A 27719-nucleotide genomic window follows, 5' to 3' on the forward strand; every position below is an offset into this window, starting at 1 on the left:
TAATGAAAATACCAAAACACAAAAACCTTCTTGATGGGAAAAACAATCGATTTCAATTGTGACATTATTACAGTTTTTGATAGATAAAATCCATCATGAAATAAAAAAGCGTGTCTTTAATCTAGTTATAGTTGAAAAACTTTTTAATACAAATTTTATAAGAATGTGTTTGAACCTTTGCTTTTTTATACATATGTGCCAATAGAGTTGAGGCCTAAAAAATGGTAGTCGACCATCGGTATGACTTTTAGTATTTTTGAAGCCTGTAGTACGGTCACATAAATGAGAACGCAACAATAGGCCGAGAAAAACGAAATCGCCAAGTAAACTTACATATTTTAGAGTCCAATTGGGCTGATATATTGTCATGCAAAGTGCCTGCGAAACCAAGGGACTTGCAATGGAGGTCACTAGTGCTAAGATCACAGCCCTAACCACATCCACGTCCACTTCCGGATGCACAAACTCCAATGCCAACAGTGATAAAATGAACTACGCACTGCAAGTCGCCCTGCAAACGATCAAAGAAAGATGCATCCAGTTGCAAAGACGTGTGGCCAACATGGAGGAGGAGAACCAGCGATTGAGGGAGGTCTCTTCGCGGACAGAGGGTGCTCCTCCGCTTGTCACCGGAATCACCGGGGATGTCCTCTCCCTGCGCGCACAAGTATCCGAATTGCAGCGCCAAAAGGAGCAGTTGGAGGAGCACATTGGCATGGTCTCGAATGAGAACCGGCGCCTGTGGTCCCGCTTATCGCAGATTTCCAAGGATCAGCAGCAGCTACACCCAGTGCCCAGCTCCCCAGCACAGCAAAACCAGAATCTAGTGCGCTCCAAGACCTTCACCCAGCACTCACCCAATCCTCATCTGCGCCAAAAGATGCTTTCCGATGGTCTCAAGGATCTAAGTCTAGAGGAGATTGCCCTGGATGACTTTGGGGCCAGTAATGAGGAGCTGGGCTATCCTTACAATCTGCAAAAGGTGGAGGAGTCGACCAGCGAATCACCAGATACCAATGTGGATGCCAAAAGATGCATGGACGGATTGCAGGAGATGAGGCGGGAGGCAATGAAGCAGCAGCAGGAGCTCAGCTCGGCATTGACTTTACTAGAAGGTCGCTTTGGTAAGGGACACTCGCTGAAAAGTAAATAGCAGATAGAAGGAAGCTCGTCCGGCCCTATAAAGTATACAGATCTAGCCATGTCTGTGTTTGCTGTCCGTCTGTCCGTTCGCATAAACAATGAGATCTAGAAAATGTATGCCTTGTTTATTTCAGCTATTATGCTGTACATGTTTATTCGGTCAATTTGTATCGACGCTCCAATCGATTTCAAATCGAACCTATATTTCAAAAGCTTTAAGCAGAAGTGTTTTTTAATATTATAATACTATATGCTTAAGTTGAGCAGATGGCACCATTTGCTTTGTGGGGGCATATTTACCTGAGTAAGGGTGTATAATAGTCGGAGAGTTTACTTCTTGTTTTTATATAATCTTAAAATGCGTCCTTGTAACCATTGTTTTTTTCTATTTTTAAAACCAAAAGCACTGCAACCATGCCCAGAGTGCGCCCAGAAAACGGCCAAGAAACCGGAGATGGCCGACAAAAGCCTAGAAACGGATGACAGCCTCACCAGCGAACTGAAGATCCATGAAAGCCAACACAATGGACACAATGGAACGCCGCCCAGCCAGAGGATTAACATCATACAAGAAAAAATCAAGGCCGATGCAGCAGATGCCATGGAGAAGACATGTCCTATGTGCGGCAAACTGTATTCCAGCCAGGTGTCCTTCAATGCCTTCCGCGAGCACGTGGAGATGCACTTCATCGACGATGATGCCCTCGAATTGGAACCGGCGGAGAGCAGCGTGGAGCGGCAATTCGAGTTCATTTCGCATGCGGTGGGCGACTTCTGACCCAGCAGGCGCATCTATTTCGCCACCGAGCTCTGACCTATGGTAACATCCCAAGTTAAGATTGCAGTTTGACTGCCCACAAACCGCGTGCTTGTTACGTTTCTATTGATTAGCCCTGTAAGCGTACATATATCAAAATTTGGTTACATTCTACCTATAATATATATATATAATATCTACCATGAGTGTGCATGAATACTTAGTTATTAGTGACAATACAAAATACAGTTTAAATGTAAAGCCTGATAAAAATGTTAAGCCGCTTTCTTCGGTGGGAAAAGTGAAACTACCGCCCTGGCCAACATATTTATTATTATATGTGTTTTATCAATGCTGTCACATAATGATGTTAAAAATAATATATTATCAATGCTGACAAATGATGTTGCCAACGCCTAATTGACCGCTCTTGTGAGAGTCACCCACTTTGAGGGAATTATGGAACTTTCGACAAAGAATTTGTGGTTAAAAAAATTATGTTGTAACTGGTCAGAGGATTTCCCTGCTCTTTTTGAAATGACGTATGGCGAAACCCGTCCGGCAGCTTCTGCCTAGATTTGCCATTAATAACAATTCAAATGCAAATGCTCACAGCTACTTTCTAATAATGGATTTGGAAAGGGCTCAGCAGGGACTAAGCTTAATAAGGAAAAAACCTGATCTAACTTATGCAAATTTGTTTATTGAATTAAATATTTGAAACGTGCCAACTTTCGGAAATCTTTTTTAATATTGTTATTTTTTTAAAATTTTTTATGATGGATTTCCCTATAGGCAGGCCAAGGAAAATTGCAAAAATATAGTTTTATTTTCGCAAATGAAATCGAAATGTAGTTTCTTACTTTTGTAAAAATTAGTAAGTAATTATATAACACATTTAAAAAAATTAAAAATTAATTTTTGGTTGATTTACGATTCTTTTCGATAGATGCATTATAGAATTTTTAACCAACCCATTCACCAATTAAAGCTTAAAGAATTTGTAAGAGTTCAACCAACTTTGGCAAGATCTTTTCCGCATTTCCAGCAATTATCATATGATTTTCCTTAGCTCTAATGGTCTATATTACGCAGAGACCATCATTTATCATTTCGAAAACTTCAGTTGCAATTAGGCTGGCACTTGTTGCTACCGTTTGGCGCCAATCACGCCCCACTTAGGTTTCGAATTCAGATCCGATCCGATTCCATTCCAACTCCCCAGTCTTCAAAACGACGTGGGCATCGCGTAGACCCCACTTAACTATAAAAGGTATCGGGGTATTTGTGAGCCGTTTCAGTTGTTCGAGGTTCGCAGTCGCAGCAGCACCATAAAAGTTTACATATCTCCCGCACATTCGCTACTCAGATAAATTATGTAAAATCGAAAACGACGCGAGATAAAATACAAAGACACACGCGTTAGTTGGAATCAAATATAGTTATTATATCGTGATCAGAACAATCTCATTTGTAATCTGCACAACAATGCAGCCCAATGCTTTTCACAAGCTTTTACTATTACTACCGCTCGCCTATCAACATACATCTAATGGTAATTTAATCCCAGAAGATACCATCAATGGGAACTTCGAGGAGTGATACAAAAGTGTAATAACTAGCCTTCAATGGCAGAAAAATAAAAATAAAATGGTATAACTAAGTTATGTTTTTAGAGCTGAAAATGTATATTTTGACGCGGTGCTTACCCATAAAATGTTTTTTCAATCCATTTACCGGTTGATCTTTTATTTGAAATTCGATATATATTCTATATAATTTTTTGAGTCTTTTTGTGATCTTAGGATTCTTAATTTTTTCATTGTTAGATACTGTGCTATCTTAAACTTGTAAAACAATTTAAGATATGTTATAATAAGTTAAGGTTAAGTTACAAAATAAGTTTAGCTTACAGTTTAGGTATGCAGTCCATTTATTTTTACAAACTAGGGTAATTAATCATTCTGCCATAATCATGAATTGAAACGAGAGTGTCGAATCAAAACAGAAGCGAAATTATTCACGGTCTTTGCTAATAGGATTACCATATGCTTTATGGTCTGAAAGAAAGTGAAAACAATTGAGAGTTTGATTTTTTTTACTCAATTTGAAACTTACAGGTGCCCGTGATGAATCACATTGGAACTACGAGACGAACGGAAAGAATTGGGGCGGAGTTTGTTCTTCGGGAGTAAGGCAATCACCCATTTCATTGAATGTTCAAAAAGTAAGTTTTAATATTTATACAAATTAAGATATATGTTTAATTGGAAAAGTTTTACTGATAACTAATTCTTTATTTAACCGGGCAAACAAGCTTAAATCACAATCGTGTTACTGTAAATAAAAATGAAAAAAAAAAAATTAGTAACACCAAATGTATATAAACTAGCCGAATCAAAAATGCGGCTCCGTTTTATATGCGCATCTATTAAAAATTTGTTTTTGCCTAACAAAATTTTCGGTGAACTAGTCTACATACTTTTTTTAATGACAACAAATTCTATCGAACAGAATTTTTCCATAAAAAATGTCTATTCAATATAAGTTATACGGTAGTCTTGCAATTTCTACCAGGAAATAAAAAAATAGGCTCTATTATTCCCATAAAGTTATGTAATTTGCCATGATGAATAGATAATTGGGTTACAACATTCATCTATGCCCAAAATGATACCCGAAATCGACACTTTTTAGCGCCACTTTTACCATTACAAGGGGTAAATTGGTGGAAAATTGTAAGCTAATTTATTTCAATAACTAATATGTAATGTCATGCTTTCTGCCAGTCCCTCATTGTGCCATTGCCTCGGATCGCTTTCGGAAACTATGACATAAAGTTGAAGGGGCCGCTCACCCTTCTCAATAATGGACATACAGGTAAGCTGTAGCAAATAGCTTATAACGAAGAACTACTAATTATTTGCCAGTTAACATGGACATACCCGAAACGACAAACGGCAAGAAACCCTTTATCACCGGAGGCCTCTTGAAGGGTCGTTATGTGGCCGATGGTCTACACTTCCATTGGGGATCCCCCGATTCCCGGGGATCTGAACATTTGATCAACAAGCAGCGCTTCGACGTGGAAATGCACATCGTCCATCGAAATGCTAAATACCAAGATATCGTCGAGGCAGTTAATCACAAAGATGGATTGGCTGTTATTGCTGTTTTGTTCAAAGTTGTAAAGGTAATGCAGAAATATTTTTAATTTTATAGCAATAATAATAATAATAATGCTACTATATACAGTTGCGCTCAAAGGTGCTGGTAATTGAAGATTTTTGGTTAATTTCCTAAATTGTTATAAAATTAAATGAAAAGTTAAGTTTAAGGAAATATTAAGAGTTTTTAGTAATCTGAAAAATAAGTAAAAATAATAATAATATTGACATTATTTGCTATTATTTAGGTAGGTAGATGAGCACTATGATAAATTAAAAGAAAAGTTCTTTTAAGCCTTAAAGGCATGTTTTTGAGCACATAACGTTGTTCTACTACTATTTACTTGACCGAAGCTGTGTATACAACATAATAACTTTTGGAACTTTTATTTTCTAACGTCGCGTGACCAAACATTCAAGTACGTCTGCAATGAAAATCTAAACCTTAAACCAAAATTTCTCGAAAAAAAAATTACGTGCCATTACGTGAAAATAAAGATGATTGTTTATTTACTCGGCATTGTTTTGTATGAACAAAACTTTTAAATAAAAGAAACCATTTTTGGGTTCAACAAAGATATGACGAACTTACATTGCTCCCTAGTATTTTTGTTAAAAACCATAAAAATAAAATAAACCAATTTTTAATTATATTTTATGTGCTTTTCCATAGAATCCCAAACTCATATTTCCGGGCCTAAACAAAGTTTTTGGTGCATTGCCAAGAGTCACGAAGTATTCGTCGAGAACAACCATTCCGGGGGGCTTAAGCTTGGGTCAGATGCTGGGGAATGTGAATCCCCGCGACTTCTTCACCTATCGAGGATCTCTGACCACGCCTATTTGCCAGGAGGCCGTCACCTGGAGTGTGTTTTCGCAAGTCCTGCCGGTATCCTATTCATCGGTATCCAGATTTTTTAAATTGCGAGACTCAGAGGGCCACAGGCTTATCAACAACTTCCGTGGTATCCAACAGCGAAATGGGAGACCGGTGTTCTATAGAGTCGGAAAAGATCTGAGTGGTGCCTACCTGGGAAAGTGATGGTATTATAATTAGTTAAAAGTTCTGTATTTATTTTAGTTTTTAAAGAAAAATAAACTATGTTATGTGTTTGCAAACTACATTTTATTTCAAAAACAAACAGCTGAAAGTAAATCGAGTTCGACTAAATCCCACTTAACTATAAAACTTATCTTGATATTTGTGAGCCGATTCAGTTGTACACAGATTTCTGTCACAGTACCAGTACCACTCTTAAAATAAACAATTTCTACCGTATATTCGCATCGGATTAATTGTGTAAATTCGAAAGCGACGCTATATAAAACACGCGTGTGTTTGTTGCAATTTATTACTATTGTAGTATCGTTAACAGAAGAACCACATTTGCAATTTACAACAATGCAGCCAAACGTTTTTCACAAGCTTTTACTTTTTCTACTGCTCGTTTATCAGCATACATCAAACGGTAATTTAAATCCCAGAAATGGAAACTCGAGGAGTGATACTTGGAAACTGAAATTAAAATGAGGTAAAAAAAATCATTTTAGTCACAGTTATTATGCATTTCAAATCCATTCAACGGTTGGTTTTTTAGAAAAAGAACTTATATTTTGATTTCGATACTCAACTAATTTGTATAGAAAACATTCTAAATACAAGAATGGCTTGGTGTCATTCTGTAAATGAGTTTACTTAAACAATTCGGAACTTTTAAAAAGGTCTCATGTTAAGTAGCTAAATTTCGAATTTAACCTGCAGGTGCTGATTGGAATCACAAGACGAACGGGAGAAGTTGGAAAGGAAAATGTGCCTCGGGAGAAAAACAATCACCTATTTTGTTGAGTGCGGAAGTTAAGTTAAAGGCCAAGCTGAAAAGATTTGAAAACTCGAACTAAAAAGCATAAGAATATTCGGCATTAATAACTTTGGTATCTAAAAGTCTTTTAATGCAATATTTAAGGAAATGAAGGAGTGCACAAGGCTTAAGTACACTGATTTAAATTATTATTTAAATCTTTCGCAGGCTCGAATCTTGCTTATGCCTCGGATTGTTTTCGGAAACTATCGCGTTTAGTTGAGGGGACCGATATCCATTACTAATAATGGACATACAGGTAGTTCATTTCAATAATCGTCAACAGTTTAACGCAATGAAAAATGTTAAATTTGCAGTTGAAATGGACATCCCCGAAACGTCTAACGGACGGAAACCCTACATAGTTGGTGGCACTCTAAAGGGTCGCTATGTGGCCGACGGACTACAGTTTCATTGAGGATCCCCCGACTCCCGCGGATCAGAGCATTTAATTAATAAGCAACAATTCGACGTGGAACTGCACATTGTTCATCGGAATATTAAATACATAGATATAAACAAGGCAGCCGCTAAAAAAGATGGACTCGCTGTTGTTGCGGTCTTGTTTAAAATTGTTAAGGTACACCTAATCGTTTTAAATATGAAGCTTATTATAAAAATATAACTTAATAGTAAATGATAAAGAGTTTAGTATTTATTAAATTACAGGAACCCAAACGCATATTTCCAGGCTTACACAGAGTTATGAATGCCGTCGCAAAGATTCAAAAAGATGCAGCAAAAACGACTATTCCGGGCGGATCAGATGATTGGAAACGTGAATCCACATGACTTTTTCACGTATCGGGGATCGTTGACCACGCCCCTCTGACAGGAGGCGGTAACCTGGATTGTGTTCCCCGATGTCCTGCCCGTATCACGTTCCTCGGTATCCAAGTTTTGGAAATTGCGAGACCACGAGAATCACAAACTAATCAACAATTTGCGAAAAGTACAACATCTAAACGGACGACGTGTATTTCATAGAGTTGGAAAGTTTGTATGAGTCATTATAGCTATTTTTAAAATTAATAGATTATTTACATAATTAAAAAATATTTTGAATTCAAATGACAAGCGAGCTTTACCTAAAAATTTGGAATTTAAGGATATCATTTAGGCAAACTGGTCTGAATTTGTTTATATTAGTTTTTTTTTAAGTAAACTACATTATTGGTAAGATATGAAAGATTATGTAACACTTGGGTCAAGAGCACAGACGAAGGTTTTCTTTGTATTCATAAGTCGGATGCAGCTGCTTTAAATTTGGCTCAATTCGTTATCACAGCTGTTAAATTTCAATTTTTGAAACGTCATAGGCTCTTTTTGATGAATGAAATAACCAGTTTATTTTAAAAGATCATTAAAATTTTATTTTTGAGTTAAGTATTGTATTCAATTTAGACATGTGACTATTAAAGAGGAATTAAGCAAATAATTTATTATATCTGCAATTTCTTAGAATGCATTAAAGATAACTGCAAGCCGTTCTACTAAAGTCAACAAAAGTGGTAGTCCAGAATATTGAATTTATTACCCAAGATCAGTAAGGGCTGCGCTTTGCCTGAACTACAAGATAACCGCTTAATGAGTTTGCCTTTAATCTAGACAGATTTCCAGACATATTGACAGACAACAAAGCAATAACCATAAATTTAATAAGTTTTATCGGAAATTAATAAAAATGCATTTATTTGATATTAACTTGTTTTATATATATTTTAATATGGTTTATGGTAACTCCTAATCACACAGTAATTTTTATAGAAATCACCCGAGGATTAGATCCGAGAAATCAAAGCGAACCATAATAATAAATCCGAAAAGTTCTGTTGTGGGCTTTTAAGACCGAAGCTTTAAGTAGTTAGCTCATTCATTTATTAAAATAATATCAGTTATTTGTAATAATTCCTAATCATTATATATTTCATTCTAATCTTAATATTTTACTGAAATTTTTAAAGAAAACATTAAATCCATGAAATTGTAGCAAACTATAATAAGGAATTCTACTAGTTAGCTAGAAAAATATATAAAATATGGGTCCCTAAATACAAATTTATCCCAAGTTAGTTCATTCTTGCCTGTTTGATTAATAGAGCAATGATTCACATTGTTTGGGAACTTCTCTTTGCAATAATAGAATTGATTTGATGGTACGCCTCCTTCTTTCTGCCATTTAATTCTGATTCAGAGCAATCAGGCCCCTTGCGATCTAACCACAGTATAAAGAGAATGTAGGAGAGAGAACAGGATTCATTAATTACTGGCTCAGTGTCTCGGCCAAAGATAAAGTCAATTATCAAGCTGGTTTGGCAACCGCCAAAGTTGTAAAGCCATTTGCAATTTGAATGTAAATTGCGCCCATGGGCTGAGCTAAACTGATTACGCTTATCATTGCCTCTTATGCACACCCATTTAGAAATTATTGCAGTTTTCCCCCCGATTTTTGCTGGTATAAATGGTTCTGATCGGCACCGAGAAACTCACAGTCTGACTGGAATCTCCAACGGGAAGAGATCTGAACGTGGTAACGAGAAAAGTTTGTCATTGAAAATGTTCTGCTTTAGTTTTTGGTGGCTGCTAGCCTTCAGTGGAAGCACTTTTGCCTACATAGGTAAGTCTTGTAGGCCCTACACGCAATTACTAATAATAACAAACAGAAAAAATCGCAAATATTTGGATATATGGGCCATTTTGCCTATATAACAGATATAAGGTTCTTAAAATCTAATATGCAATTTTTGCAGGTAACAGACATAAAGTAAAAAATATTTTATACTATTATATTATTTTATTTTATACTGATTATTTTCGTTATTTTAGAAATAATTCTAAGTGTAGAGAGCTTTTATGTTTCTTATATTTTAGATAAAAAATTCTTTCGGTTATGTATTGACTATGGAAATATATTTCAGAGATACCGGGGGCTTATTTAGATGCTATAAAGCAGGATCGGAAAGATGATCAGTCGGCAGGCGAGTATAACTACGACGAGCAGGGCGATGATTGGACTGGAACCTGCCAAACTGGAGTAAACCAGACACCCATTGATTTGATTTTCGACGATGTAAGTTTACCGATCAGACAACATTTTCAAAAGCTTAAATCATTTATTGTTTAAATAGTCGAAAATAGTGAGCATTCCCCGTCTCCGTTTCTACAACTATGACCAAGCATTGCAAACTCCTTTGGTCATAACCAATAATGGACACACAGGTGGGTACTCACACTGATAAAAAAAAAACATAATACATCATACTATTTCACACTCAATTAAAATAATTTTCGACTTGGTCTACATTTGTTTCGGTTTTTAGTTATTTTAAATTTAACGTATATAAATACTACTTGATGATTATTTTCGGAGTAGTTTTATTATCTGAAAATTTAATTTAAATTGAAACCTAATGGATTCATATGGATTTAACTTAAATATGAGTTTTACAATTTTGTATTCAAAAGCAAACATGGTGATACCTCTTACAAAAGATGGACAGCGCGCGTCAATAAATGGCAGCCTTTTGCCCGGCGATTTCGAGGCTCAGAGCGTGCACTTCCATTGGGGATCGCCAAATAGCGCAGGATCGGAACATGCCATTAACTTTGAACGCTACGATGTGGAAATGCATATTGTTCATAAAAATAAGATTTATGACACAATGGGCGAGGCAACTTTGCATCCCGATGGTTTGGGTAATAAACTAATGCCAGTTTACTAAGTCTGTTATCTATACCAAATCAATATTTTTTAGCCGTTTTGGGCGTAATGTTTAGGGCAGTGGGACGTCAAAACTCTCAGCACTACGGACTCAACAAGATCTTCAATCAGTTGCCGAGAATCGAGCAATATAAGTCGAATGCAACAATAACCGGAAGACTGACTGTGGGGCAGTTGCTGGGAAATATCGTGACAGGAGAGTTTTTTACATATAACGGTGAGTAAAGGCGAAGCTTTAAAGGTATCTTGATGTGTGACGTATTTTTTTAGGATCTCTTACTACACCGGATTGTGCCGAAGCTGTTACATGGACTGTTTTTCCCGACGTTCTTAACTATCCTCGGCGTCAGATTGCAAAGCTCTGGAACCTCAAGGACCCTCGAAAAAATCCACTTATCAACAACTATCGCAGCCTTCAGGATACTAATGCTAGAGAGGTTTACTATCGAGCAATTTAATACAAAATACAATAAATAAACTTAAAGTTCGCATTCCTAATTCATATAGTGTGTTTAATAAGTTTAAACTGTACAAAACAAAACCATAAGATTTAGAATCATATAGTTACATACATCCAGGAAACTGTTCATCATACAACACCCTTAATTAACTGCGATTACAAGTTTAATTAACAAATTATCTCGCTAAAGAATCAGCTAACTTAAAAACAAGTTTTTTCAATCCCATTTGAGTGAATTTCGGTTCATGTAATCATGTTTGTTTTGTCAATAATGCATTTTTTTTTGTTGAAGATTTGTTAGCATAGGTCAGGTTAATATTATATAATTTATACGCGATTAAAACATTACAAACAAAAACAGGAAACGAATCAACGGAATTAAGAAAGAAACGACGACAAAGTCGTCTTCTAGCTGTCAGCTTTTAACAATGTTTTGTGAAGCCTAAAACTATGTTGCACTTTTATTATTTTTTATATTATTTCCTTAAGAGGGAACTTTTTTTTTAATTTTTTTCAAAAATTTTTTTGTAATTAACAATATTCTGATTTTGTCGTATCTCTTTAAAAGAAAAACGCTACATGTTGCCTGTGAATATTCAAACATTAATTAACCAATCAGAAAAACGGTTAAGAGCTTTATAATTGTGTGTAAGCATGCAGACGGGAAATCTAAAGCAAATATCGAGAATCAATTTAGAAAAAGCTTATTTTTGCTGAAGAAATCCCTTTCCGAAACGAGACATCCGGTGTATACTGGGACGAGAAAGAGTTCGCTTGGCTTCAGCCTTTGTATGGATATGAAAGATTTACTGCGCCATATACACGTATGTTCCGGAAAAGAGATATGGCAACTATTGGCACCGGAATTGAGGGAGGGGCGTTTCGCAGGTGAGGCCGAGATAAAGGACAAGTCAGCATCGATGTTACTCATACGCAGTGTGCACCAGACGCGCACACTCACCATAGACAATTTGCATTTGCAATTTTCATTGCATTCCCAAACTCCTCGCTTTTGACTGTCGCTTTTCGCGACTCACTGCGCATTGCGTTTTTCACATTTTTCATTTCCGTTTCCGTTTGCTGCCTCAAAAAGAGAGAAGAATATAAGCCCCATGGCAGGCTTTCTGCGCTTTGTGCGTTTATCTTGGCCGACTGCTTTTTCACCCCCCGTTTCTCCCCTGTCGCCTGCTTATTTGCAGATTAATTTGGTCCCACACTCACCTGGGGAGTAATATTTCGCACAATCCACTGTCATTCCCTCCGAAACTCCCACTTCATCCTGGCCATTTCCGTATGTGTCAATATGGTTCCAACAAACGACGGATTTATTCGTGGGTCGTAAAATTTGTTCTGCCTTTTCTGACTAATATTGATCTTGAATTATTAACTTTATTTTCGTCCTGGGCGGGAATGAATTTTAACTCTATCTTACTCATTTAGCGCCGGTTTTTTGACTGCCAGTTAGTTACTAAGACCGACAAAGCAAAGTTAAGTTCTTTTTTAAAGATATTGCTTATAAATTCTACACTACTTTATTTGCCTTTCTTTTAAAATGTTATCTGACGTCTAACAAAGTGCATTTGAAAGACAGACTTAACCAGTAATATTAAATGTGTCTTAAAGGTCAGTTTGATATTAAGGGTTTCCTGAAATTAGTCCTTGCCTCATCCTAAGAATATGTAATCATTTAAAGGAGTGGGGGTTTTAAAATCTGTATTTCTATGGCCACCACCAAAAACGTGTTCTTCATTTGCCTACGCAGCTCATAATCCAAGGGAGGGGAAAATCGTGTTTTTTTCGGGAATTAAGAACAAGTACTCAACTTGTTCCTGCTGCTGATGATGATGATGTTTCCGTCGGCTGACATTTAACGCGCATTTTACTAATTTCATTTTAAATTGTTGACAATTAAGGAAAATTGCCAAGACGAATCGAGAGAGCAGGACCTTCTGTTCCCATTTCCCATTTTGACCCCGCCGAAACACCACGTGCCATGTCGCAGTTAATTTGTTGGCAATAAGTTGGAGCACCAGGCCTAATTACAAAAACACGCACGACATGACTGCGAAATTTTCATTAAAATCGTTCCGTACTCACAAGGACAATGCCAGTTACAATGGAGTCCTTGGATCAGGAGCCCATTCGCCTGGCGTTGGGTCGAGCTGCCTGGTGGATGCCCAACCCTATTCCTAGTGGATCAGCACCACCATCCACCATCACCATCACCACTCAGCCTGCGAACCACTTACCTGAAACTTCCGCGGAGGAAACGCGAAAATTGTCATTTGCCGCCGCTTTAAAGGATTTGCTGCAGAACCTGTCCTTCCATTGTTACAGCAAATTAGTGGAGCAGGGTCGCCGGATTCAGGAGCGGTAGGTGGTCGGTCAGCCACATCCGGATGATAGGCGGCTGCCTATTTCAATTAGCTTTACCCATTACCCATTACCCGAATCCACTAAATTACACAGAAAAGAAATATAGATGCTAGTGGTAAAAAAAAAATCTGGTAAACAAACATAGTAAATATAAATTTTATCCATTGCGGTTTCTAGTTAATTTAATTATAGAAATATTAAATGTATTTATAAATTTTTATTGTGAAGATTTAATTTGAGTTATAGCCATATTAAACATCAACTTAATGAATTTTTGGAATCTGATTCAAAAATATTACTAAAATCATTATATATCAATTTTCAATTATCAATCCTCATTCATATATAAATGTTTTTCGTGCACCCGCAGTTTCTTTTGGTTCGTTTTCCACATAACCGCTTTGAGCGTCCTAATTGCATTCCTCTGGGGCACCTACACCAACGAACAGGAGGCCTTGGTGACCACCATGTACCATCCAATGTATCCCATTTGGAAGGTGGAGTTCCCGGCCGTTTCCGTGTGCAGTTCGAACCGCATCTCACAACGCGCGGCCTGGCATTATGCCCACAATCTGTGGGTTTGCCATGCGCTTTCCTTAAGGCCTCTTTAAATGTTTATCATTGCAGCAGTGGCAAGGATCCCAAGCTTCGCAATGCCAGCTTTTTCTATGGTCAACTGAAGGCGTTTATGTACATGTACTATGATCCCTCGGATCTGGTGGAAATAGATAATGCTTTGCGATTCCAGAGTTTCTTGGACAGGTTTGATACCGGAGAAGAGGAGCTCTTCTTTAATACCAGAAAACGTTTGCGTGCCCTTACGCCGAATTGTAGTGATATGTTTGTGAGCTGCAGAATTGCTGGACGACTGTTCGACTGCATGGATCAGTTTGAGGAGACTCTGACCAGTCATGGCTACTGTTGCACTTTCAACTACGATGGGAGGTATGTTTTACAGAATATAAAATTATTTTATACAGCCCGAAGGACCAGTCTGTCTGTAACTACAAAAGGTAAGCTTTAGAAACTGAGTCAAAAAATTTATCCGGCTCAAAGGACCAGACTATATAAATTTCATTAAATGTTTTTATATAAATCAAAAGTTATTAAAAAACGTGTACATCATTATCTTTACAGATACGTCAATAAGAGGGACTTTAGACAGCGCTACTTTGGCCCTGACATGGGACTAGTTTTGACTTTAAAGGCAGATCCCAGGGACAATTTTTACAAGATTAATGGTCACAATGGCTTTGTGGTGCGTGTAATTAATCAAGTAATACTATTATCTGTTTGGTTTAAATATTTAGATCTCCATTTATGAGTCTCACAGTTATCCCGATCCCTATTCCGGAGGAGTGGCTGAACGAGTAGCCGAAACGGGTTTTAACACCTTGCTGCCAGTAAGGGCCAAAATCTTTGAGACCCTGCCAGAGGCGCGTAGTATGAGTCAATCGGTGGTAAGAAGAAATTAAATATCTATTATAAGGTAAATAGTTTTTGGCTAAAAAACCAGCGCAAGTGCCTGTTTGAGAACGAGATGCCGTGGATCTTTACTCGACACTATACCTTCAGCAAGTGCATCTCGGCTTGCAGGGCGAAAAGTGTCGTGAGTCTTTGCGAATGCGTTCCGTTCAGCTTGCCGCACAGATATATCGATGGGAATGAGAGGCACATCTATTGCACATTGCAGCACCTGGCCTGCCTCAAGCGATACGAGTGTGGGTTTTAAGTGGAGTTAATCGCAAATTCATTGAATAAACTACTCCTTTCCCTCCGTCCAGTCAAGTGGTTGAATGTCATCACCAGTCGCGAGAATGTGACTGGCTTGGAGCACGAGCTGCAGGACGCCCTCTTCTGTCCACTCTGCTTGGCCTCCTGCACGGAGACCAGGTACAGTGTGCGAGGAGCCATGACTCTGGGCCTGCCCACTCCCAATCCGACCAAGGGTCCAAAGTAAGTCCACCAACCTACCCACCGGCGAAAGCGGATTCACTGCGGTGAAATTGCAACTCCGTTGTGCCCTCGATTCATTTACCATGCCAGGCATTCTTTTCAATTTCCATATGGAGCCAGTCCGTGGCCCAGCCCCATTCGCATGGCAAGCTCTAGTGCTGTCCATTTAGCTTTTTTGTTCAAAATTAAGATTAACTTACATTTTAGTTATTATTGATACATTCTATCTTAGAGTTAAAATCGTAAGCTAACAGTGAGATTTATGGAGCTATGGGAGCTCTAATGGATTATTCGAATATTATAATTTTATTTTTAATTTAATTTTATTTTAATGTTAGACCTAAGTATTTTGTAGACTTTTTATATGTTTAAATTACACCAATTGTATCATTTAAATGTATAAAATCGAGTTTAAATTTTTGCGATTTAATTCCTAAATTGAGGGCTATTTTATTCTTAATAAACTGTAGTTAGCCTTCTGTGTTTTTTGATTAGGTATTCCCACTTTGTACCACAGCCATTTGTGTCTTTTATATTCCGTCAGCACTGGCTTCACCGTGACTCCTTGCCGTCGTAAAAGATTTTCATTTTGCAGGCGAAGCAGTTCCGGACCCCGTGCCAATAACAGTTACGGCACCGGAAAAGTCCCCGGCTCATCCCAATCCTCATCCGCCTCCGCAGAACTGGCCGTGGTTCGTATTTATTTTGCCGAAACGCACATTCAATACTTTCGCCAGATTATTAAGAACGCCTGGTACGAGACCTTCAGTGAGTATTTTGGCAGGGGCTGGTTTTGCATATCTCACCCGACATTTATGTGTGCTCATGCCAGGTACAATTGGCAACATCTGCGGCATTATAGCCGGCTTCTCGCTGATTGGCATCTGCGAGCTGTTGTTTTTCCTAGCCAAACAATTATGGCTGGCCTGCCGCGCGGAACTTCGTGCCGAGCTCGCCCACATCCAGGCCCAAATGCGGACGCAGGTGGCGGAACCGGAAGTAGAGCGGCCGATGAAGTTGTTTATTCTGCCGTAATTGAGCCGCAATGCATCGTTAACTTTAGAGCCCACTGATTTTTATGCACATCTTTTTCGGACACATAAGTGTGCCCCTCCAAGCAACTCGAGTGCACTTACTTTGCATTGTCACATAAAAATAAACAGAACTCACGTACGTTTGCCAATTGGCGAGGTTGCCAAAAAGGCCCAGACGGTGACATTAGCGACGGCCAGTTGCCACATTTCCCGGCTGGCCAGTTGCCCAAACAGGGCTGGGTCACTCTCGACCAGTTACACACTTTACAAAATAACATAGAAAAAAATACTTCGTATCACTTTTTAGTTTTATTCTGAAGAATTCGCGGCTTAGAATTAGAAAATACTTGAAATGTAGTTACGCCGTTGCGTTACTTTTTTTTTTTAAGTGCTTTGCTATTAACACATAATAAACAAAGGTATTTCGTAGTATTTTAAATATATTGTTGACATTGAAATTTATTCTGAAGAATTCACGCCATAAATTTCAAAAGGTGTTGGGATATTACGGATTTATGCTACGTAAGTGTTAATAACTTCATTTTGAAGAACTATTTTTCATTTTGTATTGTATGATTTTTTTTCTTTTTGTGCAGCACTTACAATCAGCATTATCTTTTATTTCGTTGTATGCAGAGTTGGCAGAAAAAAGAGGAAACCACCCAGAAACAAACAAAATGCGGCACAGCAGCTGCCCGAAATCAATGTGGCAAATATGAGAATAAATTCGAGCAGGCCACTCCATCTCCATCGTTTGCGACAATTACAATTTCAAATATTCTTCTCGAATTAGTTTTATCTGCCGGAGTAATTTATGGCCAGACGCTCAAGGAGAAATAAGCAAAATTTCTGTTTACTTATTCAGCAAGGGGAAATTTTATTTTCTGGGTGGGATAGAGACAAGTGATTTGAGGCTTCATTAAAGCCTCACCTCAACGGATCCTTTGGTGGGCGTTTAAACTCCTGCCGATTCTTTTGCACAAAGCACCGAAAAATAACAGACAGACATTGGCCCGTATGTATGCAAATTTGCCAGAGAAATTGAAATGATTTTCCATCGAAATCTGTTCGCCAGTTGTTGACTTTACCCAAGCATAAAACTGCCTAAAAATTGCCAAAAATTTAAATGAAATGCATAGCATGGAGAGAAAACAAGCGAACGATGTCCGGAAAGCATTGTTAAACAAAAGAAGAGTGTGGGTGCTGGGAATTGGAATGAACAAAAAAAGAAGCAAAGAAATCTGCAGGACTTCGATTCGAGCCCTAGTATTATCGCACAATACAATATGTATATTGGATTATTTCGTTTGTGCGAGTTTGGCCAGAGAAACCAGGCAAACCAGACTCCTGAAACTCCAGGTGGGTGGCACTAATCCCCCGTATAGAATTTCAACCAATAACAGAAATATGCGAACGAAATCAAAAATACTTCTATGATTTTTTCAATCCTCCCCTGCCTCGAACCTTTTCTTTTTTATTTTTCCTACTTTCACTCCCCTCAGGGGAGCTGAAGTTTTTAATTGAATTCTCCATTGAGAGTGCGGAGTTCGGTGCTTCACTGCTTTTTGTAAGTTTTATGCCAAGTAACTGCATCAAAAGTGAAAAAAGTTGGTGAGATTAAAGGAGTGGCGTCCTAATAAGGAAATTACGTGGATATGTAGAGCAGTAACTTTATTATCAACATGTAGGATGTGTTGCGAAAAATTTTAATGGGCTTGCAGGGAACATGGGAGTTGAGCTCTTCAACGACTGACACAATTTGCACAGGTAGTGCTTTTAATTATGTTGCAAATAAAATCAACAGTGTCCCATGGGAAACTTTGCAAAATTAAAAAATAATAGTTTGGGGCATATAGCTTTATTTCACTGAATATGTGTACCTTTCGTCGAAAGAATTTTTAAATATAAATAAGTAGTAGTAACATCGTTTGTAAAAGTACATGTGACTCAAGAGATGTGGTAAGTTAGTACCCAACTGTATTGCCTTGAATTCCCCTGGTGCATAATCCATAAGCCCTCAAAAAAACCCACTTTACCATTTTCTTCACATAAATAAAGCTAAACATCTTTTGTGGCCTTATGGGGTTAAGCTAAGAGGATAAACTCAATGCCAATGCCCCTTCTGTGTCTGTGTTTCCTGCGGATGGTGCCCAAAATCCGGCAACCCATTTAAGGCACTTGGCCGTTCCTCTAGTTCAACTTGGTGTCCTGGCCCTTTTTCGTCCTCTTTTTTGTGTTGTGCCCCGCTTTTAAGCACTGCCAGAAATGTCAAGCTTCCCGGCCGTTTAAGCTTTCAATTTCGCTGCTTTCGTACGAAGTATGTGAGTGGGTAAAACAATTCAGGTTGAAGAAATAGGTTTACAAATAAAAAACAATTTTCTTCCTAAATTGAAGCAGTTATAATTATCTTAAAATCAATCAATTCTTTATGCTATTAATGAAAAAAAAAATTAATAAATATACATAATGTCCGTTTTTTACTTTAAAAGTTGTTCTCAAATCGCAAGGAAAGTACATTTATTTTACTTCCTTACAAAATTCTGAAGATCATTTTTTTTATCTATTTTTACTTAAACAAAATTTTATCTGTTATTTTAATTACTTTTTCATGTAAAATGTTCAGAAATTTGTTTGTTATTTTCAATAAAATATTTAAAATAAAATAGTTTATTATTAAAATAAAATAATAAATTTAACAATGTAAATAATAAACGTTTTATTCCATGAAGTCACTCTTGCCTGTTCCCTATCATTCTCTCTCAATTCCAGACAAATGAGAGCCTGGAAAAGTTGCGTTAGATCGTCGGCAATTCCCTTTGCCTCCAGCGAATTCGCCGCAGCTAGTCAATATCTCAACTCGTTTTCTTGCAGACAGTCGCGTGTGTGTTGCTCCGAGCGTTTTTAGTAAAAGAACAAATAATTAAAGGTTTCCAAAAGTGCTAATTGTTTATAAACACATTAAATAGTTCTCGGTTAAGCCATTTACCTATTGGTTTTGGCAGTTTTGGGTGGTTATCGAGCTTGAATCATTGTAATAATTACTGTTGTACTTCTTTGTATATGTGTGTGTGCATTTGCTGAGGCTCAATTCGCCTTGTGCGAAATACAATACGGCGTAGTTGACTTGCAGCGAATTCGCACAGGCGGCAAAAGTAAGTGTTCATTGGTAAAGGTTGATTACTCAAGTTTTGTTATAATTTGTGGCTAATATAATAGAAAGATTGACAAAACAGCCAAAAACATTATTAAAACTTAATAAATAAAATATTCCCTTAATGAATAAATAAAAAGAAGGCCCTGGCATCACTGTTTTACCATTTAATTATTAAAAATAAAATTATGAAGTTGTTGGTTCGAATATGTTTTTAAACGAAAAAGTAAGTTTATTTTTCAAAAAAATAATAATTTATTTTTAATTATTTTAATTTGTATAATAAAGGAGTTTAAGATAAGGGTAAATTTTTTTGTACACTGAATAAATTATATAACTTTTGAGCTATTGGTGTGCCCGCTGCTATTTGAGTGGGTAGGTGTGTCCCCGGGTGGCGCTGAATTATTTAAAACGCGAGTGTCACGAGGGGCGGAAGGGGCGGGTCTGCAAACTGTGCTGTTTCAAGCATTTCGCATTGTTCAAGTGCGTGTTTGTCAGCGAGCTTTTGGGCCAGAGTGTGTTTTAGCCAGTATTTATTTTTCGTCTACCCGATGTCTGCTGCCTCGACGACGCTTTCATGAATAAACATGCTAACAAATTACTATACTCGACAAACCCAAACAAAGGCAAAGCTCGCGCTTGCAAATTTAGCACCTGCGAACAAAGTTTTTGTTTGGGCTCGTCGTGTTCTTTCCCCAAGAGTCAGCATACAATGAAATGTAGGCTAAGATTCTAATAACAATTTTTGTGGTGATTTTATTTTCCTAAAGACGTTGGATGCCATTCATGTTTTTGAGGGGAGGATTGGAACGTTCGTGACGTGACAGGGGGTAATCTCTTTCAGCATGGAAGTTGCACATGCTCCATTGCATTTCTAAGCATGTCTAATGCTCGCTTGAATGGCTGGCTCAGTAGCTACTTCCATGGATTCAGCTTGCGTCAATAAGAAAAACTCACTCAAGCATTTTGCAGCAGCCAAGATACTGTGGTAAACAGAATAGAAGACCTAAACATATTTAATTGTATGTATTTCTTTTCAAGAAATATAACTTTAACAAATTTTTGAACAACAAAGATGGAATGGAAAACCTCATATAAAAAAAAAAGACTTTGTGGGAACCGGCACCAAGGAGCTAAGCCAGCGATGACGGTTGTAGGAGAGCGAGGCTCTCTCTCTCTTCCTAGACCTTGGATCACTGTTCTCAACATAATTAGTTTAGTTTGATTTTGGCACTCGCCGCGGAAGGAGAGTGAAAATAAAGAACATTTATAAAAGACAATCTAAAGTGATTTATTGAGTTGTTACAGACTTTTATAAAAATTACTAAAGATATACTGACTAAATTGGTAGGTCAAACTAATAAAACAATTAATATATAAATTAGACACAGAAAAGAGCTTAGCAAAACGTTTTATCTTATCTTGCAAAATAAAATATTCATAATTTATTATACTGAGTTAAGCAACGTTTATCACAAGTTGACCTAAGTTCATATGACCATATGTGGTCTACATATGTACATATATGTATACAAATATAATATTAACTTAATATAACTTTCATATATAAAAATGAATTTCAACCACTGTGTCTGGCAGCCGCGTTAGGAAGAAGCTGAATATTCAAATTCGAAGCTGTCAAAAATATTTGAAATGTTCTTAATGCATAACTCCCACTCGAACTCTCTTCGCTTTTTATGAAGGCTAGACATCAATCAACACCTTCGACAATTTGATTGACAGCAGCAGCAGAACGACAGCATGAAAAATAAATCTGTCATTTGCATTTCAAGTTCCGTTTGAAATCAATAGGAATATAGTACTTGAAAATCGGTTCTTGTTGCTTTTATTATTGTTATTATTATTGCTGCCAAAGTCAATTTGTCAAAAACAGGCCACTCCCCACCACTAAAAACCAGCAGATGCTTGTCAAAGCATTTCATTTTGTTTCGGTTCATTGCATTTTCTGTTTTCACTGCGGTCGCAATACAAAAAGAAACAACGAGGGGAAATCTCTCAATGTTTTCTTTCCAGCTTAAAAACAGATTTTCCCCGGCTTCCTGCCCAAATGATATATGTAAATATAAATATGCGAATGTGTATGATTTAAATTTATATATTAAAACCGCATATTTAATTAATATAAAATAAATGATCGGGAAATAAATTACGTTTTTCGGCTGATTGGCTGGTGGGGACAACGGCACATTTCGAATGCACCAGACCTGAAATGTTCGACTGAAAAATATTTGTTCACGGTTTTTGGCTTCAATGTTAACGCATTTCTCACACCTTTGTGGCCAGACTATTTGTTTAAATCATATTGAGGTATATTTGTTGTGCCGGTTAAACGCTTTTACAATTCTTTTATCTCTGTGCGATGCGAGGCGGAGTCTCGCCGGTTAATTATTTTAAGCTCCTTCATTACATTCAGCTGAATGGGGGGACGTAGTAACTTGTACATATGCTCGTACATATTATCCGGCGGAATAAAGCTGCCTCGTCTCGTGTACTTTACCTGTAGGTGCCCGGATTCAATTATGTCCGCTGTGTAAAATCGTGTTGGTTAAACTCGCTTATACCAAAAATATTTCTGCTTTATTAATAAAAAAATGTAATAAAGAAATTCGTTGAAATTTTTTCAAATGCAGAAACATACATTCTTTTTTTTATTTATTTAATTTAAAGGTTTCAGGTATCATAATAGGTTGTAAAGAAGAATTTTTGATTGGGTGGGTGCAGTCGGTGTCAATTTTTGTATGTTATGGACTTTAATCGTTATTACTGATATTTATACGACTTTAGGATAACAGTTAAATACTGGCTTTATCCTTTTTTCCAAGATTTTTCGAATTTGCTTTAATTTAAATTTTAAACACATGTTGATTGCGAAATTAAGTTGAAGAAATAAAATCGCTTTATATTTGTCGTAAGGGCGAGCCAGTTTTCTCATATTACACGTAGATGGGAAAATTGCTGTATACACACTTACTTGCGAATACAACAACCCAGGCACACTGAGGTTGTAATTTCGTTGGCGAGAATCTGGTCGAAAAATATCCTGCAGCTGATTTTTAATTACGAAAACACAAAAAGGATGTTGTTGCGACTTCGTGTGTGTAAACACCAAATACCCACACACTGCAGGCTAACCAACACACAAACATGCACTCGCTCACATCTGCAGACATTCCTAGGACCTCAATGAAGCCATCGTCTCTTGCCAGCAGATTTCAATTTTTGTGTGTTAATTACATTGCCGGCATAAGTTCGGGCCCTCGGTGGGCGTGGCCAAGAGGCGGTAGGCAGTGCCCCGCCCCGCCCCGCCCTCCCTTTTCCACACACTTGACTCCGCTTGTGCTTGTGTTAAGCATTTTGGCGCTTGTGAATGTTTAATTATCAAAAATTTGCACTTGATCCTTGTTTTTCGGTTCTCTTTTTCACTTAATAGTCCCTCTGTGTGTGAGTGCGGCTTATGGTAATTGCATATGTGTGTGCTTAATGTTTTCGCAAGTGTGTGTTCTATATCTCAATTACTACGTTCATGCGCCTTATACTTAATGGATAATATTATATGCCAATAGCTTAGTCATTGTTTATAAGATATTGTATAAATATAGTGTATAAATATTTATTTATTTGTCTATAGCTCCTAACATATTTTAAGCAGAGGACATTTCTTTGTATACAAAATAAATAAACTTCGTTAAGTGATTCCTTATAATATAGTTTTCTACTGAAAGTATTGCAAACAATCAAGTTGTTTGTAGTTAACTACAAAATGCGTATAATCGCACCATATTTGTTTAGCAATATTGTGTAAGCTGCAATTGGATTTCCCTTTATTTTGTTGCCAGCTTGCATAATTCAGATCAACAAAAGCCTCATAGTTGCTCTGTCGTCTATTTATTTATTAATGCACTTCAAAGCAAACTCCGCCAAACAAAAACCAACAACAGGGCAAATTATTTATAATTACAAGCGGAAGAACACCAAAGAGGCGAGGATAAACCGAAAACAAGGCTAAGTCGCCGCACATTTTTCATTTTTATTTCCTGTAGAGAAAACAAATAAAAAAGGCAGCAGCAATACCAAGATAATTTAATGCCTTTAAAACAGCGAAATGCCGTTAAGACCAACAAAGGAAACCGTTTTCTGTAGGATTCTCCCAGAGACTTTCCTTCTTCGTCGGTGTTGTCTGTTATTATCCCGTTGTCGCCTGACAAATAAACACATACATCCAAGTCCGTCCTCTAAAAGCGACTGCAACAACAAGAACATTAAATTAAATACATAAATCATATTTTTTTTTGTGCATGCCGACAGGGCGACGATAAGGTGAGGGAGTATTATTTTTGGTTGGGTCTGTGGTCGGGGGAGAAATAAAACTTTAAGGCGCCCCCAGAATGGGGAACAGAATATTATGTTACAGTCATTTTTTGTTTCGTTTTGTTGTAATTAAAATTGTCAACCAGTTGCAGACATTATTTATCATTTCCTTTTTTCGAGGACATTGGCCGTCTGGATTAAGGCAGCAGTTGAAAATTTAATAATACCAAATTTTCATCGTGTGTTCCATTAACCCACCAAATAATTAATAGGCACTAGATCATGCCACGCCCCACCTTTGACCAACAACACTCTGACAGACACACTCACTTCATACGCCAGCCTTATCGGACAATGTATCTGCATAATTAATTGTTAATGATGATAAGGTGGAATTAACAAGCTTTCATGTAGGCCCTCGATATTAATTTATGTATACGAACAGGACAGATTTAAAATTAATTTCATATTATTTGCTAAATCAACTGTAAAAGCGATAAATTAATAGTTCAAATAAATTAAAAGAGAAAAAATGTTTTATCACAAATGAGGATTATATTATTCAAACCCAAACTCTTTAAGAACTGTCCATAAAACTTGTTTAAAATCAAAGAGTTTTTTCTTTCTTCTCCAAAGTCACCATGAATCAAATATGGAAAGGCACCATGAGCATATTTTGTTGGCCCTTTTTAGGAAAGGATTTATAGGTTATCCTGGGAAATCGAAATGTGGAGTCAAGGCCAAAAGTGGTTGCCTAAATAAATTCACAAATCGGTTTAGGCCGAAGTTTCCGGCTGGGTTTTCATGGGCTGTTTGTCTTTTTTACGAGCTTGGTTTGTTAATGCAAAAGTTACTCCGGCGAAGGGGAGTTAAAAGTGCTTACCGCGCTCTTAACACTTTTTTTACCCAATTCAGGTAAACTAAGCAGCTTGGCATAAATTTGTACTTGGCTTTCAAATGTTTGCCTTGCATTTAATTTTGATGAACAAATTTTTTGTTTGGCTGCGGTGGTTACTTAGTTTGTTGTCACTTTTAATTGTTGCATATTTAATGTGTGGCCACCGTAGCTCATTACTTGGCTCCGTTTTATAGCCTTTTCACGACACTGACGCCCATCAAATTTCCCCAACGCTACGGTTGCATATTTGAGTTTAGTGTTTGCTTGCTTAATTCCAGGGATTTCTGTACACCCTTCATGTGTTTTTTTTTTTGGTTTAACAATCTCCATTACAGCGGACCTGTACATATTTTCTATGTGCAGCGCTGTAAAAGTTGCATAAAATAAATGTGCACCGAAAACCTGCAATAATAATAAAAATAATAATTTGCGTTGCCAACGCAATGACCAGAGCTCAAGGGTCGCAGTCGCAACTCGGAATTTTCCGAGCTCTTTCGTTCGTTTGCTCTTTTCTGCTTCATTTTAAACGATGATACTTAAATTTCCATTAAAGCACTTGCCGCGACCATCAATAAACGTGGCCAGAAGAGGAAAAGTGGAAAAGTGGGTGAGGGTGAGGGGGAGGGCAACGGACTGCGTAGTTTTTTACCAACCAAAGTCAAGCATACTCTGCGGTTACCCCCCCAATAGCATTCATTTCGTACCACCCATCGTAGCTATGGCAAAAGTGCGGGAAGTAGGTACAAATATTTACAGTGCACAACTTTTGCAAGTATATAATAAGTTTGTATTGGCTAGAGATGCACAAATTACGGTGGTCAGGGTAGGGAAATTTAAATACAAATTGCATTTATTTTCATTTACAGAGGAGTACTTTGTCCTCCTTTCTGTTCGTTGTTGTTTTAAATTTACCATACTGCGATTTGAAAGTCCTATGTCTTATAATAATAACGAATGAAATAGCAAATAGTTGATTTATTTCCTTAAATATTTTATACTTCCAAGAAAGTGTTTTCTTTACTTTAAATACAATACTACTCATTTTCCACCTCTGGCTGCGTTTTTTTTGTAGGCCTGCCAATGCCAAACAAATTGGTATATATTTATATAATTTATATGTAAAGCGAGTGGCGCAATGACGAGTGCCACACAATTTCATTACTGGTTTCTGTGTGGGCTCGTTTGTGAGCTACCAGAACTTTTTTTCCCAGGTTTTCCCATTTAAGCAACTAGCCAGGCCGCAAATATTTGCACTTTAAAATAAATTTCACGCAAAGGCAGCACATGGATTCTGGCCTAAAAACGTTGCATCAGCTGCCGAGAAGAAACCAGATGAAGAGTTGCGAGCCTGCGGCAAGAACGGCAAACTGCAAACTGCAACCAAGAAACATCGAAGCACTCGGGCGGAGTTCAATGCAATTCATGGCAAAATAATTATATAATGTTGCCAACTGGAAATATATTTATGAGCTTAGAGGAGCAGCAGCCACTTGGCATTTCATTGTTGACTCTCTAATTCTTAGGTTCATGGCCTCGGGTGTCCGATGGGTAAAGGATAATAATAACTTTTGCCGACCCGTGGCAGCCTTAATAATAATGATAATGTGTCATAAGGCAATTATTCAGTTGCAAAAGGTTGCTGAAGGGAAGCGCAGCGCCATAAATAAATATCCTGCAGTTATTTGGAGTGTGTGTTGACAGCGAAATTGATTGCAATTAATGGGGGCTCACCAGGTGGAGAGGGAGTTGTATGAATACGCTGCTGTACATATCTGCATGTATCCTCCAGTTGAGTCTACTGCAAAGACTGGTCTGAAGTGCAACAGTTTGCGCCCGAGTGCCCCAGCTCAAAAGATGTTGATGGACAAAGCAAACAGCTACAGAAACCGAAACAGAAACAGAAACTTAGCCAAGACAACTCAAGAGTACAGCGAAGGCAAGTCGAGAAATCTTGAGATGCCTTTGCATGGCTTATCAATTAGGCAAATTAGTTGTTTATGCTTGAAATGCATAACTCCACCTAAGTATGCCAAGGCTCTTCGAACACTTAGTAAGCTGTTTAAATAAAGACAACTGAACTTAAAGATGCTAGGGAAACATTGAGAAAAACGGAAAGAAAATATTTGTAAATAAATAAAATGGTTTCACTTATTAAAAGACTAAAATTAAAAAGATTGATGTATAATTTAGTTAGCTTGTTAGTGAAAAACAAAATAAGCAATGCCAGCTAAATATGTTTTATTTTTGTTTTGATTAACTCGATAACTCAAAAATGGTTGTGTTTCCATATTAATTTATCACTTTTAACTCAAACTTTTAAAACACAATCACATATTATCATTTTGTCATATTTTTTAGGTATTACTATGTATACTATGAGAATAAATTTATACTAAAATGTAACGCATATTTCCTTACAGTGCAGCAAAGCCAATTTGGCTATGTCAATAGAAGCAAAGGACATGAAAGAATGGCAGCCCGAGGGACTCGACTCTGCGGAACTGGGACTACGACCAGCAAGCATGTAAATATTCAAATCAAAAGCGCAATTGAATGTGCGAGTAAATGTCATCGTATCTTGCATTCAAATCTTTGATTGCCAGCCATTCAGGACGGCAAGTTTATTGCACTACTCTTGGCACTCAGCCATATCAGAGGGGGAACTGGGGGAATCCCATTCCGGTCCCATTCACCTGTTCCCGAGTTCTCCATTTCTCCAGTTCACCAGTTCGAATGACACTCTCTGGGAATTGACACAGAATAGCTGCCAAATGCCAGGGCACAACGCGAAATGAGGAAGTGTTTAAATAAAAAAGGAGGAAAAGAAAAGCAAAAAGAAGAACTAGGACTGAGTCCACACAGTCCAGG

At 37.4% G+C, this 27719-nt stretch overlaps 5 protein-coding genes and 1 pseudogene across 6 annotated transcripts; all 6 read left to right on the top strand.

Moving 5' to 3' along the window:
• The first annotated feature begins 229 nt into the window (after window positions 1-229).
• LOC108143104 (protein spindle-F) lies at window positions 230-2297 on the top strand. Its single transcript, XM_017267326.2, has 2 exons — window positions 230-1124; window positions 1548-2297. The coding sequence occupies exons 1-2, from the start codon at window positions 368-370 to the stop codon at window positions 1919-1921; spliced, it is 1131 nt and encodes a 376-aa protein (XP_017122815.1). The 5' UTR covers window positions 230-367; the 3' UTR covers window positions 1922-2297.
• A 705-nt stretch (window positions 2298-3002) lies between these two features.
• On the top strand, window positions 3003-7570 carry LOC108142915 (carbonic anhydrase 2). Its single transcript, XM_017267003.2, has 8 exons — window positions 3003-3455; window positions 4021-4127; window positions 4690-4780; window positions 4831-5093; window positions 5741-6111; window positions 6524-6599; window positions 6830-7185; window positions 7244-7570. Exons 1-5 carry the CDS (start codon window positions 3389-3391, stop codon window positions 6107-6109), a joined length of 897 nt encoding a protein of 298 aa, XP_017122492.1. The 5' UTR covers window positions 3003-3388; the 3' UTR covers window positions 6110-6111; window positions 6524-6599; window positions 6830-7185; window positions 7244-7570.
• On the top strand, window positions 7035-7985 carry LOC108142923 (annotated as a pseudogene).
• A 1444-nt stretch (window positions 7986-9429) lies between these two features.
• Window positions 9430-11145, top strand: LOC108142919 (carbonic anhydrase 2). The gene is made up of 6 exons (XM_017267008.2): window positions 9430-9543; window positions 9845-9996; window positions 10055-10145; window positions 10392-10622; window positions 10682-10864; window positions 10918-11145. Exons 1-6 carry the CDS (start codon window positions 9483-9485, stop codon window positions 11103-11105), a joined length of 906 nt encoding a protein of 301 aa, XP_017122497.1. The 5' UTR covers window positions 9430-9482; the 3' UTR covers window positions 11106-11145.
• A 2066-nt stretch (window positions 11146-13211) lies between these two features.
• On the top strand, window positions 13212-16527 carry LOC108142940 (sodium channel protein Nach). Its single transcript, XM_017267035.2, has 9 exons — window positions 13212-13480; window positions 13854-14057; window positions 14111-14428; window positions 14621-14738; window positions 14809-14943; window positions 15000-15204; window positions 15268-15439; window positions 16035-16207; window positions 16272-16527. The coding sequence occupies exons 1-9, from the start codon at window positions 13212-13214 to the stop codon at window positions 16472-16474; spliced, it is 1797 nt and encodes a 598-aa protein (XP_017122524.1). The 3' UTR covers window positions 16475-16527.
• Window positions 16528-17251: 724 nt separating this feature from the next.
• LOC108142943 lies at window positions 17252-27603 on the top strand. Of its 2 annotated transcripts, XR_005977587.1 has the most exons (3): window positions 17252-17488; window positions 17549-17832; window positions 27272-27603. XR_005977587.1 is itself a non-coding variant. In XM_017267037.2 (2 exons), the coding sequence occupies exons 1-2, from the start codon at window positions 17605-17607 to the stop codon at window positions 27377-27379; spliced, it is 336 nt and encodes a 111-aa protein (XP_017122526.2). In that variant the 5' UTR covers window positions 17538-17604; the 3' UTR covers window positions 27380-27603. The 2 variants fall into 2 exon arrangements, 1 of the variants encoding a protein (XP_017122526.2); XM_017267037.2 differs by lacking the exon at window positions 17252-17488 and having other exon boundaries at window positions 17538-17832.
• The last annotated feature ends 116 nt before the right edge of the window (window positions 27604-27719 follow it).

This window comes from Drosophila elegans, unplaced genomic scaffold, assembly GCF_018152505.1.
Source record: "Drosophila elegans isolate 14027-0461.03 unplaced genomic scaffold, ASM1815250v1 contig_468, whole genome shotgun sequence".
Lineage (NCBI taxonomy): Eukaryota > Metazoa > Arthropoda > Insecta > Diptera > Drosophilidae > Drosophila > Drosophila elegans.

What these genes read in the sequence shown, in the direction of transcription:
- LOC108143104 (XM_017267326.2), top strand. Translation starts at nt 368, where the DNA reads ATGCAAAGTGCCTGCGAAACCAAGGGACTTGCAATGGAGGTCACTAGT. An exon ending in TTTACTAGAAGGTCGCTTTG is followed by an intron (nt 1,125 to 1,547) that starts GTAAGGGACACT and finishes TAAAACCAAAAG; the next exon opens with CACTGCAACCATGCCCAGAG.
- LOC108142915 (XM_017267003.2), top strand. Translation starts at nt 3,389, where the DNA reads ATGCAGCCCAATGCTTTTCACAAGCTTTTACTATTACTACCGCTCGCC. An exon ending in TCTCAATAATGGACATACAG is followed by an intron (nt 4,781 to 4,830) that starts GTAAGCTGTAGC and finishes ATTATTTGCCAG; the next exon opens with TTAACATGGACATACCCGAA. An exon ending in TTTTGTTCAAAGTTGTAAAG is followed by an intron (nt 5,094 to 5,740) that starts GTAATGCAGAAA and finishes GCTTTTCCATAG; the next exon opens with AATCCCAAACTCATATTTCC.
- LOC108142919 (XM_017267008.2), top strand. Translation starts at nt 9,483, where the DNA reads ATGTTCTGCTTTAGTTTTTGGTGGCTGCTAGCCTTCAGTGGAAGCACT. An exon ending in AAGCACTTTTGCCTACATAG is followed by an intron (nt 9,544 to 9,844) that starts GTAAGTCTTGTA and finishes AATATATTTCAG; the next exon opens with AGATACCGGGGGCTTATTTA. An exon ending in TTGATTTGATTTTCGACGAT is followed by an intron (nt 9,997 to 10,054) that starts GTAAGTTTACCG and finishes TTGTTTAAATAG; the next exon opens with TCGAAAATAGTGAGCATTCC.
- LOC108142940 (XM_017267035.2), top strand. Translation starts at nt 13,212, where the DNA reads ATGCCAGTTACAATGGAGTCCTTGGATCAGGAGCCCATTCGCCTGGCG. An exon ending in GTAGTATGAGTCAATCGGTG is followed by an intron (nt 14,944 to 14,999) that starts GTAAGAAGAAAT and finishes CTAAAAAACCAG; the next exon opens with CGCAAGTGCCTGTTTGAGAA. An exon ending in AATCCGACCAAGGGTCCAAA is followed by an intron (nt 15,440 to 16,034) that starts GTAAGTCCACCA and finishes TTCATTTTGCAG; the next exon opens with GCGAAGCAGTTCCGGACCCC.
- LOC108142943 (XM_017267037.2), top strand. Translation starts at nt 17,605, where the DNA reads ATGCATAGCATGGAGAGAAAACAAGCGAACGATGTCCGGAAAGCATTG. An exon ending in CCAGACTCCTGAAACTCCAG is followed by an intron (nt 17,833 to 27,271) that starts GTGGGTGGCACT and finishes ATTTCCTTACAG; the next exon opens with TGCAGCAAAGCCAATTTGGC.